Source organism: Cryptomeria japonica, chromosome 1, assembly GCF_030272615.1.
Source record: "Cryptomeria japonica chromosome 1, Sugi_1.0, whole genome shotgun sequence".
Classification (NCBI taxonomy): Eukaryota; Viridiplantae; Streptophyta; class Pinopsida; order Cupressales; family Cupressaceae; genus Cryptomeria; species Cryptomeria japonica.
The window spans coordinates 555,642,649-555,659,990 of NC_081405.1; the positions used below are offsets into that span (position 1 = coordinate 555,642,649).

General features: G+C 33.2%; 1 protein-coding gene across 1 annotated transcript; it reads right to left on the reverse strand.

Annotated features, from left to right (window-relative positions):
* Positions 1–1,163: 1,163 nt before the first annotated feature.
* On the reverse strand, positions 1,164–2,225 carry LOC131858072 (uncharacterized). Its single transcript, XM_059210996.1, has one exon. It carries the CDS (start codon positions 2,223–2,225, stop codon positions 1,164–1,166), a length of 1,062 nt encoding a protein of 353 aa, XP_059066979.1.
* Between the last annotated feature and the right edge of the window lie 15,117 nt (positions 2,226–17,342).

Here is a 17,342-nt window from a genome sequence, read left to right on the forward strand (position 1 = left end):
GACAAGAATTCAATAATTAGCAATAGTGCTAATTCATAGGAAGGATAGCATTCCCACTTTGACAAGTATGGATAACTCTGATGCCACTTCCTACAAGGAGAAAATGTACAACATATATAAGTATAGAACTATGATTATGTTGCAGTTTATGTTGTAGTTGAGGTGGGAGAGAGACTTTCCAACACATATGCCATAGTAATTTTTGAATTAAACCTCCTAATGCATACATACTTGCAATAATTAGAAGGCAAGGATTTAATGGAATAATCTAGAAAATAAATAAAAATATAGCATACAATCCTCCATCATGAATCATCATAATAAAATGGATAAAATTGTTTTCTTAATCATTAAGATGGGTCAAATGGGATTTCTTGGATAATTTCTAAATAATGTCTTTAAAAGGTTTTCAAAAATCAATCTTTTCTCTTATTATTTGCCATCCACTGGATTCTCAAGGAAGAATATCTTATTATAGACTATAAATGTCAAGTGAATTTTGACTTTTCATCCATGTTTTTGAGGGGTACTACCATAATTAAATGAGGATAGCGATACTATGAACAACATGATGATAAACAAGTCCTTTATCGATGACATTAATAAAACTCTTTAGTTTGCAACTCTTGGCTTGAGCTTGCCCTTGGGGATTGGGGCACTACTAGATAATGGTTCTTCAATAGTCCAATAGAAGTTACTCATCATGTGTAACAAGTTATTGTTGAAGTCCAAAAGGAAGCAAAAGAAAAAGGAGGTGGTGGATTTTTTGAAATAAGATATGGATCTCAACAACAAAATGAGAATTGAATAGACGATCTCATGGCTCACAATCAACTTAGAAGATGAGTATACTTAAATATTAACAAAATAAAAAATATATATAAATATAGATACTATGTAACCTGATTAATAACATGTAAACTTATTTAAGTTTTTGAGGTTTTGTTAACAAAATCCATACACAACTGAAATTTTATTACAATTCACTGAAATTTTATTACAATTCAATTGAAGTAGAAAACAATACATATGTTATGTTTTAAATGAAAAAGAAGTGATTCCCGAATAATAGTTTACTTTATAAAACAAATACTGACATTTAAGTCATCTTATATATCATTCAAATTTTCGGAAAAGTCTCAATTTAAGAGCTTATTTTTAATTCAAATATTATAATGTTCAGGATACAAATCTAATTGAATTATATTTTGGCTTTCTATATTAAAGGTTTGAATACTTGTGCCTTCATCATTGCTCTTCTGGTTTTGATTTGGTGATGACATCGTGCCATTAGAGTCGTGTAAGATGAATCTACACAGTGGGCAGCAATTATTATTCTCCAACCATTTGGAAATACAGTGACCGTGAAATCTGTGTCCACAAGGCAGCATCATACCCATTTCTTCATTTGACTGAAAATCTTCCTTACAAGTTAAGCAAGGGTCATTATCCGCTTGCGTAACAGGCTCTCCATTGAGATTGAGCACGAGCTCGTTGATCTCGGTGATGTATATTGGTGGCGGTGGTAAGGCGCTTCCCAATGAGTGGAGGAGGAAATGGTAGTAAAATGCCCATGTGTAGCAGTATATTTGAGCTGACGTTATTGCAGCATTCTTTAACTCTTTGCCCAAGCTTTTCATGGGCGTGTAAAGATAGCCGATGAGAGTCTTAATTCTGCTCCTGCTCCAGAACCTGCTTCTGCTTCTACCGAGGCTGTTGTTATCGCCATCACCATGACTAGGTTCCTTTCTCTCTTCGCACTGTTCATTTTTCTTCTGTTTGCTATAACTTTGAGCTGACGTTATTACAGCATTTTTAAGCTCTTTGCTCACACTTTTCAAGGGCATGTAAAGAGAGCCGATGAAAGCTTTTATCCTGCTCCGACTCCTGCTTCTGCTTCTGCTTCTAGCAAAACTGTTGTTATCGGCATCACCATGACTAGGTCCCTTTCTCTCTTCACACTGTTCATCTTTCTTCAGTTTGTTATAACTTTGAGCAGACGTTATTAGAGCATTTTTAAGCTCTTTGCTCACACTTTTCAAGGGCGTGTAAAGAGAACCGATGAAAGTTTTTATCCTGCTCCTGCTCCTGCTCCGACTCCTGCTTCTGCTTCTTGTGAGGTTGGTGTTATCACGATCACCTCGACTACGCCCCTTTCTCTCTTCACACTGCTCCCCTTCCTTGAGTTCGTTATCATTTTGCATTTTGTCCTCTTCCAGCGACATATTTATCCTTCGAAGAGAAATTGCTATCGTACGTCTCCACCATTTTACGTATATATATTGGAATGCAATGTTGGCCAGTGAAGACAACGACAGCAGGTGTATGGAATAGGCACGTCTCTTTGAGTACGATCATGTAATTTCAAAGAAATAATGTTTCGACGAGATTCAATTGTTATTGAAAGCAACGATAAATCCAAAAAAACAATACAAGCATGTTAATTATGGTTATTTGTATGGAGTTTAAATGGTAAAATTTAACAAAAAAAATACAAGCATGTTAATTATTATTATTTGCAATCTTTCTTTGGAGGCTTAAACGTCAATCGCAACCCGCAGAGGGTTCAGTTCTGTATCAACAACACCAATCCACAGGTGTTTCTGCCATCTCTAATATGTGAAAATAAGCCCATTATTTATGATTTTTAAAATTGAAATGTTTCCTTTGTTTGCTTTCTCTCTTTGATTTTCCTATTAAATAAATTTTCTTTACTTATTTATCAGATGAAGACCATCAAAGCCATTATCACAGGTTGGCTATAGAATACACAGAGGAGATTAAAATGGCTACAAATAACTATTCCACACTCATTGGTAAGGGAGGGTTTGGATCAGTATATTATGGCAGAGTTTCAGGATGTGATGTCGCAGTTAAAATACATGAGACCGATTCTAATCAAGGAAAGGGAGACTTTCAAAATGAGGTGGGTGCCTTCTCAAAAATTAAATAAATCACACAGGAACCAATTTAACGTTAATCTCTCTATTGTTTTATTTGAAGTCTCAAAGATCTCCAGTAACAAGTGTTTTCGTGATTTTAGGTAACATGCATTGCGGAACATTGAAGGATCATCTACATGGTATTTTTGAATTTAAATCTTAATTTTAATTAACTTTATGGCTATTCTTAAACATATCGACACAAAAAGCATAGTTAATGGTTTTCTAATTCTATGCCACTTGATTGGCACACAAGACTGAGCATTGCTCTGCAAGCAGCGGAAGGTGAGTTTTTATTGGTAGCAGCAATTGATTTATATATATTTGTATTATTATCAATGCTAATACAGAATATATATCAATCATTTTATACGCATTTTTGTAGGCTTTCTCTATCTACATAATGGTTGTAGTCCTTCAATTATACACAAAAAATATATAAATAAAAAAACCAGCAGCTATCCATGGACTCAAAAAATTGAAACAGTTATCATATGTATTTACTGGGAGAAATGCATTATGAACCCTTATGGTACCTCCCATCTTTTGTCATATAATTAATTGGAAAAAACTCTGAAAAAATACTGAAATCCTGGGCTCCGAATAAAAGCTTCTAAAAAAAACTCAGGAACAAGCAGCAGCAGATGTAGGCTCTGATACCATGAAGATGTTGAGAAAATACAACTTCTGAGATCCCAAAAGCACCTACAAGCAAAATACCTGTCACAAGCAAAGATTGGAGACAGAAAAACAATAATGGCTTTGAAGAAAAAGATTATCATTAGAGAGGGAATGAAATAGAAAATTACAATACAATCCTTATGAAAGGAGAATGTGAAACCCTAAAGATCTGCAACCCTAAAGGGATTAAGTGTATTTAATAATTATTAAATACCTAACATATTAATAAAAGCCTAAGTTTAGCTTAAGGGTAGAGTATAATAGACTAATAATTAAATAAATAATTATTAGCAAATACAAGATAACTCTAAATGTTTGATTCTTGTATTTCCTTCAATCCTGTCAAATATTAATTATTTTAGTTTTCTAATTCAAGTCATCTTAATATATGCAAGGTCATCCTTATAATCATGATTTTGATTAATCTAAATACAAAATCAAATTTAAATACTTCAGTCAGTTGAACACCTTTTACATTTTGTCCCAATTTTGAAGACTCTAATGGCCTAAGAATGTAGTACTTTACCTATTGTTATTTTCAATAGTACATATAGTACTTAATATTACATTGTGTGCAATTATCTTACATGTAGTTCATAAGTCACTCCTAGTGAAAATTTATGTCAATGTTATAATAAAAAAAATAGCATCTTCAAATCATATTGGAGTAGAACATTTCACATAAGGATTTTTGCCCCATGATCATGGTTGTAAGTTATGTCCTCGATATAAGTATATTTATAATTATTTTCTAATTATTTATTTTTACATGTATTATTTTATTTTATTTTTAATTTTACAAGAAAAAATATCCTAACAAGTTGTATTAAACAACATCATATGAAAATATTTTATAGTAAAAGTAAATTTTTAGGTGTAAGGCCATCAAGCCCACTTCCTATAATGCATTTGGGGATCTTTGTATAATCATTCCTTCCTTTTGTAACTCTAGCAATACTATTTATGTAGATATATCTCATTCAATAACCTTCATTAGACATTAAACATAAAAGGTTGGATGCATCGTCATTGTTGTAGGTAACTTGGATTTGTATGCCACATTCCCTAACCTTACATAATTTTGTATGAGCATTAATTTTTTGGTGATGAATTTTTATTATATTCTTTTTTTTTATTTAGGTAATTTTTCTTGTAAACTTGAAATATCAAGAAAAATCAATCACCTACTTCAAAAATTGTTTCATTGTGAGTTTTGTGAGCCTATTGTTTCATTCCATTTGCATTTCCAATTTCTCACTGAGTTTTGCAAGTACTTATTAATGATTCACCAAATCTTCAAAAATCTAAGCTATTGTTGTCACCTTCAATGGTGATGTCATTGACGGGGGATGGTATTCATTTAATCCTATAAATGGATAATTTTTTATATCTCTATAGGTTGTACTATTATGTCTATTGTTTCCTAAAAATGTAGGTCCAAAATCCTAAAACATTTCCTACCATTAAGGCCATGGATATGTCACCATGAAGGTGAAAAGGGGGGCTACTCTAACTCAATATATTTTAGAGGTTTGGAAGGTAACAATGAGAGTGGATGGTCCCTATGATACTTTGGTCTTATCTTAGTAATACTAAAGATATTTATAGAGATTTCATTAATGCTCTTGTATATTAAATAAAATATATTATTACGACAACAATGAATAGAGACACCCATTATACACTTGATCATGATTATTGCCACTAGGTCAATGATAAACTAGCTATTTATAACCTCCCATATAATTGATAACACCTTGTACATGCACCTATGGATAAAAAATATTACAATGGACCTTGAGATTATTTTATTTAAGATTCATTACATAATGATAGGATGCAAACATTGGACATAATTCCCTAATAATTTAGCCATTTGGGATTTGCATAAGATATATCTCTAGCTTACAAGACTTAAACATAAACATCATGCATATCCTAATACACTTCTACTCCACTCCTAATACTAACAAGAATAATGATGATTATAATAATTAAGGGTTAATTACCTAACATTGACTAGTTCTTTCTCTATTGGTAATATAATCATTAAAAACAAAGAGGAAGGAAGCATATAGAACCAAATATCTTCAGAAACTATATTTAAAATCTATAAAAATTACATATTAGATTTAATATAATGGACATATTGTTTGATCCATACTATAATTACAATTACTCATATGCAGTTAAATAACGATCATTACAAATAATTTGTAATGTGTTAGATTCTATCATATATGCATCTAACTCCTATTATAATAATATCAAAAACTGTGATAATGGAGCTTACAATAAAACTATGATCAAAATATTCCCCTAAGATATTATAAACTACCTTGAAGACATATGTAGGATTAAAAAATAGTTCAAATAAAAAATAATTACTACTCTATTAATGATACATCCTTTCATTTATTTCTAAGACTTTTCATGTTTGATGTTCTATAATTATCTATAGAGCTTTCCAACCTTGAAAAGTTTCTTAATAATAAATCCTTTAAATCTAAAATGAGCTATTATTTATAGTATTTTATTTCTGGAATCTAGCTTTCTATTTATAGCTTTGGAAGGTGTGGAATCCATGGGTTTGGTGTGTGGGAGCCTTTAAGGTCTATGGAATCATTTGATAGGAAGTAATTACCAAGATTTAGATAGTAAGATCTTATAGTAACACTTTTGACCAACCATTGTTCATCAGTAGGTGGTTTTCCTTAGACATTGTTGGATTAAAGTTAAAAGCTTAGATATTATTTAATATTCTCAAACTTCTATATAGTTGTGTGCTTCTTTAGTTGATAATCATATTAATAATATTGATAGTGATATTAGCTAGGGTATGTATGATATTCCCATTGAATTTCTTGCATATGTCTATTATTATTTGTGTGAGTCATTTTTCCTTTTTTTTCAAACTAATTATATGACTAAAGATGAGATGTAGCATAATAATTTTGACTAACAAAAGTAGGATAGGTCTGTACCATTACATATTCGGAAAGTGACACCAAGAGCTAATGAGAGATACACAACAAGCAAAAAAACCACCCACTAGAACACCAAAAAACAAATAGGGTGAACAAAAAGCCAACAACTAAACAAAAAAATTAGTAGACAAAAAAAAAAACTGTGACCTCTATAACATAAAACAATCGCCCAACATAGACACAAAGTGATGGTCTACTGCATGGGGATACGCTTGTCCTACCAATCTTGGCAAAAACTAAGCACTTTATAAAAAATGAGACTTTTTTACTTGATCCCATATCTTCTTACTTTCGTCCTTGTCCTTTTCATCTCTTCATGGATAGCTTGTATAGAGGTATTATTCTTTCTAGCCACATCCCTACAAGCATAGGTGACATCCTTAATTTAGTTTTTAAGGGCCTCCTAGGTTTTCTTTACCTCTTCCAACTTGTACTTTCTACCTTCATTCTTAATCATGGAGTCCCTATCAGCAATATTTTGCCCACAATTTTCTACTATCCCATAATGCCCACAAGATCATTTGTAGTTTTCCAAAGTCTTTCCTCATCCAAATCATTAACCAAAGTGTTGGCCCTAGCCTTAGCCTTGGTTGCTACCTCTACCCAATTGATGTTATTGATGGCCACATTCATTTGCGTAAAGAGCCATTTTACCAACTCTTCCTGTCTTTATGCATCTTCATGCAGATCCTTCAAAAAATTTGTCAAAGCGTAAGTTGTATTCTAAGGTTTGGAATTACTAGGGAAGGGAGGGTTTAGAGGGGGCAGGTTATGGTTTCCTTCAGTTTATCATGGGACCAATATGATCTCAAAGTATCCGAGGAGTCCAAATTCTTTGAGGGTTGGCACTTAGAGCTAGAACCATCAGCAATATCATTAACCAAATCTTATTGTATCTCAGAATAGACACCCACATCTTGATCCCTTTTGGTGGTAGCAATGGCCCTAAAGTTGTCCATTCTAGCAAGGTTTTTCCTAGTGGACATTTTACAACCAGATTTAGTCATAATCTATTTCCCATAATTAGAGGGCATAACAATAAGGTCAACAATTAGATTGGGATCATAGGTAGACCTAGATGCAGTAGAAGAGACCCCACCAGAAGGGGTATAAAGCAAGGTGGCAATTCGATGATGAGACCTTTTTGGAGAAAAGATTTACCCTTTTCAATGGCTTACCTTGTGAGGGGCTTCTCAATTTTTCAATCCTCACAAATTTCTTTCATTTTATCAAAGAAGGAGAATCTCTTGTTCAAGCCTTTATCAAATGAAATAGTAGGAGACTCTAGGGTAGCTTTCACTCTAGACAAAGATGGATCTAAACTAGTAGTAGGAGAAGAATCTAAAATTGTGTTCCTTGCATTTCTTCCTCCTATCAATTTATTCTTGAATGGTATGCAGAGATACAAAATTATTATTGGACATAATTTAATTGTTCTAAGAAATTATATCATCCATTTTCCTTTTTAGGGATGCTTGTTTGTCCTACATAGCCTCAATTTCCTTCATTGTCAACTTTTTGTCCTCCTCATTCATCTTGTCACAAATCCCTTTCAATTCCTCTTTCATTCCTTCCTACCTTTCAATATTTTTTATAAAATTGTTGGCTTCCATCCAAACCCTTTGATCCTTATCATCCATTGACCCTCTTGAAGCTCTAGAATCCTATTCAGTGAGGGCCTCCAGCCTGTTATTTTTATTTTTTGTCACATTTAGTTTCCCTTGAGGAAAATGGATTATAGCTTCATGTTTATTGTCACCATCATATATTTTATTAACCTTTATCACAAGGAAAGCAAGTCCCATTTCCTCGATGAGTTCACAAGTGAGGGGAGAGATGATCCAAATGACAGGGTAAAAGGGGTGGTGGCATTATTAACATGGTTGTTTTTGGTACACTCACCCAGTAGACCACAAGGAAGTAGAGTCCTTATAATCATTTTCCTATGCCTTTATTTCTTCAATTACACATTCAGTAATGAGAGGGGTTGAGGTATCCTTATATTTAGCCATCCTACCAGGGTTAACTCGGGTAGGTGTCCCTTTGGGTTTAGGAGTGGAGATGACATCTTTACTATATGACTTATTTGATAGCTCAACACACAAAGTGGGACTAGAGGGATTACTAACTAGCCCAGAAGTAGAGATTAAATTGAGGTAAAAATTGTATAGACATAGAAGAAACCCCTAATGTAAGAGGACATTTTAAGTTTTGGTAGCAACTATAGATTGAGATATGGATAGAAAAAAGGAAATAGGTGAAAATCATCTTCACACCATAATTTAAATGGTTGAGCATGGGGAAAAGCTAAGAATGGAACCATTTAAATCTCTTGTTGAGCTTTATTTATCTTAATATTGCCATTTATATTATCATGACTCTTTAGATTATCATCTCTAGAATTGTCATACAACTCATTCTAAATTTCCTCTCAAGTATTATCATGCTTGCTAATATATAGTAACAATATTAATATTGTAGGTTGATCTTTATTTAATGGACAAAAAACTTTACGAAAGTCTAATATTATGTTTATTTTTTTTAATGATATCCCTTTAGCATGTTCAAGAAACTTGAACTCCTACTTGACATATCCCATACATTAAAAGATATAAAAAGTACTTTTAATTCATCTCATAATTCACCATTAAAAACTAAAAATTAATAATTCTCAATATCATATATATATTACATAACAATGAAACTAAATCATAAACATATAAAATCAACAAGAAGGAATCATAGAATATAGATAATTGGAGACTAGATGTCTCCCTAATCCATATCATATTTAAAAATGAAACTTAATTAGGAAAAACATAAATAAACTTCTTTCACTAACTCACCTTTGTGTAAAGCTATGAACTTCTTGTTCACAATACATGATTTGGATCTAAATTGAAAAAGAGATAAAAAATTTACTTTCACTATCACTAATTCCTATATTTTTAACTTCCCTTGATCCAAATTGAGAGAAAAATAGTATCTATAATAGGTTAATTTAGGTTGTCAATTTTATTTATATGAGTTCATATTTGACAAATACTATTGCATCATTATAATAATGGACTAGAACTGTGGTGAATTTTATGTAATGTTAAAATCATCAATATAAATATTGAGTGAATTAAATCGATTTAAATAAAGATGATGCAATCCTCAAAGTACTCATAATTACTATGAAGTTATATTTTTTAATTTTTTTTTTATCGATAATGGGTCGAGACCATAAACTTTGTTAATTCTGAAGAAAATAATTACAATATTATAAAAATTCGGTTTGGTGTGGGAACTGGTAGGAAAGAACCAAATGATGAAAACCTTTGGTCTGGCCCAAGGAAAAAATCCTAGAATAATTTACATGTCCCTGGTAGCCAAAAATCTAACTTCTTAAGGGATTACAATTATAATTTGAAGTTACATCTTGTTGTCGATAATTTAAACATGACTTCTACATCCAAGATCAGAATTATAGGTGAATCCTTCAGGTGGTAAGGAGTGAGCGGGGAGACCAAGGATTTATTCGAGTGTTGACCGAGTGGGGGATGAACGAGCTGAGTGGGGGATGAACAAGCTGGATTATGAATTCTGCAAACACAGAGCAATGCTTTCATGCAAACTCAAAGTTTGGATACCATTTATCCATGTAATGCATGAAAGGAAGGAAGCCACCTACATCGACTCCATCTATGACTAAGACCATGCCCTTAAAGTTCCCAGAATAAGGTTGTCTTGTAAAATTGCATTCTACAAAACTAAAAATATAAAACGAACCAAGGCCATTACAGCCATGGTCAAACAATCAGAGGAGTTAAAGATACCCCATGTACCCCATCCTCATGATCATAGATGCAGGAAGGTGAAATATTAACAGAAGTATCTATAACATCATACCTATAGCCACACGAAATGAAAATGTGTTAATATGTATGCCTTGCATTGTATGAGCACACCTGCATATATGTGTGTATACTTATGCTGAGACATATACTTCATTAATAAAACATATAGCATAAAATTGCATCCTTTTCTACATCCTAAAATTATTGATATAAATATGTGAAAGCCACTAAAAGAGGTATTGCATGTCATAGGAGCTATCTTAAGTGTCTCCATATGATAGTAGTTATCTTTAGCGTCTGATTACTATAAACATATAGTTTCAAAAAGAAAATCATCTGCTATGTAAAAATAGTAAAGTATAAAAGTCTTTCATACATATTAGCTTAGCTTAGATTAAACAGATTGTTGCAACAACATCTTCCTCAAAAGCTAGGCCCTTTCCCTCAAGCCCCTGCTTGGTCTAATGGAGAGCCCTTTGGTGATTCAGAAGATTTTAGATTCTCCATCTCGGCTATCATGTCCATGTTGAGACCTTCGTCCCAAAGGTATATTGCCAACCAATGGCTGTAGGGAGGAAATTTCACATTGAACCACCACACGAGGAAATTGACATTCCTCTAGATTATGGGCCTTTTGTTGGCAAACTTCACACGATTATCATGAATCTTGGCAATCTCAATTGAAATAGTCTAATCCTTGAGGGTGGGAAGGTGGGTGGATGTTGAGACTATATATAAATGTGATTTCTATACCTTTAGATACCTGTACATATATACATACGTTTATGTGTGCATATATATATCATCTGATACTATATATCAAAATATATATAAACATATGTATAGATATATGTATATATATATGTATAATATTCATGGTTTATACATATACATATAACTCTATACTTTATGTATATAACCATATTCATATATCTAGTAGGGTATATATAAGTTTTGGATTATATATAGAATGTATACCTATATATATAACAGAAACTACTAATCAAATTATAGATGTTAATTGTATGAGTATGACTGTATATAAATTTGAGTCCTATGAATATCAGCATATATATGCATATATATAGTTATTTGTATATATATGTGTGACTATATATATATATATATATATGAATATATATATTTGTGTGATTCCTTAAGATGGGCTTGCTAAATGGAGGCCAAGTTCAACTGTCAGTTTGCACCAATCGGTTAGACAACTAACAATTATCTCACATGCACCCAAGAATCACATCGGTTCATATTCAAATACACCGACAGGAACTTCTAATGTGACCATGAGCTCATCTTATGGACTTTGGTTAGAAGTGATCACCCACGGTCAGTTGCACTTTATCGGTTATCGGAAGACCCTCAATGAGGTTACCCTGATCCCTGATGAAAAAGTATGCAGTTCCTAAACACACAGCTCCAGACAAGTTGATTCCATCGGGTATCGGCATAACTCCAAAACTACATCTCCGATGGATGATGGAAGACCCAATCACCGAAGAAAAATCCATTGGATATTGGCATAGCTTCTCATAGACTCCTCCAATAGCCGATAGCACTCCGATGACCCAAGGAGGATCCATAGGTCTTTGGCGTAGCTTCCATGCAGTCCTCCCAATAGCCAATAATATTTTGATACTATAGGCAAATATGGTCTTTATACACAATAATAGTTTGATATTATAGGCAAATATAATAGTATATTAGAATATGCCTCCAAAATTCTAATAAAATTTTTCTTAAAAAACATAGATCATTGCAACGAAAAAGAAATTATAAATTACTTATAAATAATTTTATAGAAAATTAACAATGTTATTCTGCACACTTTGTTGGTAATAATACTACAATAGTGTCTCCTTGACTTTTAACAATAAGGAGAGGTCACTATTTGTTTTTGTTTTAATCCTTAATACAACAAAATGGTATCAAAGTGGGTTTACTCATTTACAAAATTATATTGTCAAATTTTATAGGGCATAGGTTTGAGAATTGGGTGAGTGGAGGTTTGTTTGTGTGATCATACCTCCTAACAGATAAATAGGAGTTATTTCTTTGGAAAGAAGGATAGAAGAATTATATCAAGAGAAAATTGAAGAGACATTATAGATGAAAAAATTTATAATTTTCCCATTCATATAAGGTCAACATTTTTATTATCTCTTCTTGAGGTTGATTTATAATAATATTTCCATTCATGTTACCCTGAGACTCCTCTAGATCATCATATATGGCATTTTCATACAACTCATGTAGTACCCCTCCCCTAATCAAACCTTTTAAAGCCGATTTGACCTTGGTTAACTTATAAAGTGGATTTCTTTAATGTTTGATCTACCATGTTGTGATGTTATGGTCAGGTATTATGCTTGATGTGTGTACCAATAAATGTTGGTTATACATTGATTCTTATATATGAATACTTATTCTTTTGATTTGTGTTATTAACCTCGGACTAACACTTTCATTGAATATATATGTATGCATGTGTGGTTCATTGTTGCAGGAGATTGCAGGTTCAAGTACCATTTAGGTACAGGGTATTGTCTCCACCTGGCTTCACAGGTCTGAGCATGCCTTATTGGTCTGATGGAATTGGATTAGGTAGTTGTAAGACCCTAATTTTTACCCTAGTTATGCTCAAGTAGGTGTCGTCAATCATTTGTTAGTTTTGCCCTTTGTTGAGTATGTGGGTCATGTATCTGTTTGGTGTTCTTGAGTTATGTGTTGTGCATTTGGTAAAATTAATTATTAAATCCTAATTATTTAATTAGATTAAATGTGTTTTTATGCATTCATAAGTTAAAGGGATAAAATTAAATAGGACCCCTTTGTGTGATTAATCAATAAATCATATTACTTAATTCATACTTGTAGCAAGTTTGGTTAAATGGTTATTTTTAAATGATGAATTAATTAAGTATATGCATTTTGAAAGAAAATGTTAAATAGAACAGGAAAATTAATATCCATGACCCTAATTGATATTTTGGAAACAAAAATGTTAGTTTTAATTTATTTGAGAAAATCAATTTTGGGAAGAAAAGCAATTTTTGGATATTAAATTGTTTGGAAATGATTTTTATTTGGTTGAAAACAATTTTGACCTAAAAATAGATTTTAGGTCAAAATTTATTTTCAACTAAATTTTTCTCATAGAAATTGGAGAGTTGGTTTTGGGGATGGAGAATTTTTGGGGCATTTTGAGTTGGAAGAAATCTTGCAGTTATGGCTTGGGTTCTCCTTCATATCTCATCCAGGATTGCTTCAAGAGGTTGGATTCTTGTTTTAATTTCTTGGGTTATAAGAAAGTTCATCTTGAAATTGAAAGAAAATTTGTATGTGTGTTTTGTTTGAAAATCTTTTAGATTTGTGGAATAGGAAGAGTTTAGTTAAATTTCAGATTCAAACCCTCCTTGATTCCTTTTCCCACTTACAAATCAAACTCTTATTTGCTCAAATTAATTTCAAAATCAAATTTTGGGGGTGCTTGTTCACAGTGAAATTTTGTTAAAATATCATATGAAAGCATTCAAATTCGAGTTTTAAATTGAGAAATAAGTTGGTTTTTTAAGAATTTAGAGTTTAAAAATTTGTTCAAATTTGCCCAACATGGGTGTTATGCTGCCAAAAATTTTCCAATTTGGGTATTTTGGCATTCTGGTAATTTTCAAAATGAAAAAAAAATGCATTCCTTGGCCTTTTGTAAGTTTATTTTGCTGGTTTGGGGGTTTGTTTTCTTATTGAAGAAAAAAATAAATATATGGAAATCATTATGTTTGGGCAGTCATGACTTCCCCAAGCCAAGGGGAGAAACCATAGCGTGGAGGTCATGTCGTGGTCTCCATACAGCCGTGGTTGTGCGGAGACCACGACTTCGTCCCCACAGCTCCTTCCCATTGGTAATGGGAGCCATGCAAAATCCCATGTGGTGAGGTTTATGGTATAACCTAAAACCAAAGAAAAATAAATGAATTTTTTTTAATATTATTTTATTTCAAAATTTTTTAATATAAGTTTATTTAAGAAGTTTTTATAATAGTAATTTTTATTTATTAATTATTAATTAATATATATATTATTAATTGTTAATATATATATATATATAAATATTTAATTTGTATTTTTTTTAATATATGCAAGGAAATAAACCTGTTTGGGGAAAAAATGATAAATTAGATTTTTCATTTGAGGAAAATAGAAATGGTTTTAATTTATGTTGGAAAAATAATTATCTTTTTCAGTTTCTAAATTTATATTTTTGGAAAGTATATAGTTGAGTTGGAAAAGATGAGATTAGATAATTCATTTCAAAAAGAATGGAAATGATGATTTTATTTTGAAATATAAACATCAATTTTAGTTAATTAATATATATATATATATAAATTAAATTATATATTTATATCTATAGCATATAAATATAATTATATAAATGGGAATTTGTTTTGAAAATCAGTGTGGGGTGTTGATATGGTTTTATGGTGTATATTGAATATAGCTGAATTAGATAGCCCTGGATGACTTATATTTTAAATGGAATGGGAAAATGATTATCATTATAGATTAATGTTAATGCGTGTTTAATTTTGTGTATTCACATTTGATTTCAAAAATGGCAAGTCCTTGATTGTGAGTGTTATTTATTAAGGTTAAATAGGTTTTGAGGGGACCAAAAACCCCGTAAACAAGTTTTGAGGGGACTCGAAACCCCCAGGTTTTGATGGGACCTGAAAGCCTTAGATTTTACCAAGATCTAGAACCCACATAACAATGCTACAAAAAGAAAATAACATCAGCGAACTAGCAGCCAAGCCACAAATTGGACACAAAGTGTCCCTAACACAAAAACAAGGGTTTTACAAGGCTCCCTAAACCTACAAAATTTAGGGTTTTGAAAGGCTCCCCTACCCTTCATCAAGGGTTTTAAAATGGCTCCCAAAACTAGAAAACGAGGGTTTTCCCAGGCTCCCATAACCAATAACATAGTCATTAGCTTACCAATAGTACAACGAACCCTTCACCAAAAACTATCATTGGCTAGATTGGGCCCATTAAAAGTGTTAGCATCCAACATGCATGTGGAATGAACAAAACACACATGGGGGTTTTGAAAGGATCCCCTAACCCTTATGACATACACAAGGAGGGTTAAAAAAAACCCATCCCTAACCATGAAAGTAATGGTAGGTGGTGTCAACCAGCAACTCGAGCAACATCCTCAACCAAAAGACCTTCTCCCACCAAATTCCCACCTCAATAGGGAAGAGGTCCACCTTGATAGGAATATAAAGAAGGAAGAACTTCAGCTTCATAGATTCTCTTCTAGCTAGCAGAAACCTGACCGCTCCCAACCACCAAATCTTCATCTCCATAGGAGAAAGGACCACTTCAGAAAGGCTGGGAAGAGAGCAGTCAAAAAGCCCCCACATAATAGTCATGGACCAATGAATAAAAAGATCCCCCACCTCAGAAGGATGACTATCCAGAACAAGGAAAAGATAAGGTGAATGAGTAGAGGAAACCCTAACCCAGAATAAAAAATGAGAAGGGCAGAGGGTCTGCTCACCCCTAAAATAATGAAACCCTTCCAAAACAACGATACTCTACCAAGACCACATAGACCCCTGCTTCCTGAGACCCACAGAAACAACAAGGAATAGGAGAACCCCCCACATAGGCCCGAGAAATAAAAAGCCATGCAGAATAGTTTGCAACCCTTCGCGAAGCACCAAGGACAAACTGACACCATCAAAAGGATAGGACCAATCAAAGAGGGGGCCAAAAAAACTCTGCCAGTCCCTGAAAGGAACCCATATCCAGGCCTGACACAAGGAACCAAAGCCAAAACACTTTCATGTGAGATCAAAGACACCTAACAAGGAACATCTCCTGTGGGCAAAGAACCACAACCAGTCGGAAGCATAATGATCTCACTGCACAAAAACATGAAAAGGGGTAAGGACATGCCGCCCACCACAGTGCGATCAAACCACATTATCAACAAACCACATAAACCTACACAGAAATCAACAAAACCAAGCTGGGCCAAAGGGAAGAGGCACCCCCTTCACCATCTTCCTCGCTGTCATCCTCGCCTCCATCACGTGAATCAGAACGCGTCAAATTCCTAGCTTGCCCCGCTCCTCCTTTCCCACTCATGATTATTTTTCTTGATTGCGAGTGTTGGATATTATCATGTGGTTAATTTGTAACTGGTTATGTCCTTGATCATGAGTATTCACTATTTTCATATGATTGATTTGTAACTGGTCATGTCCTTAAATGTGAGTGTTGGATGTTGTTATGTGGTTGATTGTGGTTGGTCATGTCGCTAGTTAGAGAATCATCAGTTAGTACACCTCATGTGAGGACTTGTTTGGCCAAGTGGGTTTTCCTACCATATTGAACTCCATGTACTAGTCCTTGTGTATACCTTGGTTTTGGGAGTTCATCTGATTTATGGTCAAGTGTCATATGGGAGAGTGGCTTTTGAGTGGGGGTCACGCTCAAAGTTGTAGTAGGGTAACCCATCTAAAGTGTGTCTAAATAAGTGATAACTTAATAGATTATTAGGGAGTTTAGTAGATAAAAACACTAAGTAAGATTATTGTTCCTCCCGCATGGAATGAGTGCTATTACAGACTTAGGATGCAGCGAGGAGGCATGAAATGGAAAACCAACAAACTTATCTTCATGAAAGGATATGTTGGGTCCAAATGAGAGTTTGATGGGGCTGGAGGTTCAGGAGAGGTTGCCAAGGTAACCTAGTGGATGGGGTCGGGACCTATGGAGACCTGCTAGGGTAACCATACCAAGCTATGTGATGACACTCATCCCTTATGTTCACTAGTGTGCAGTTTGTGTTGTCTTTTGGA

Excerpts from the sequence above, each read along its gene's own strand:
- LOC131858072 (XM_059210996.1), bottom strand. The coding sequence starts at position 2,225 with ATGTCGCTGGAAGAGGACAAAATGCAAAATGATAACGAACTCAAGGAA.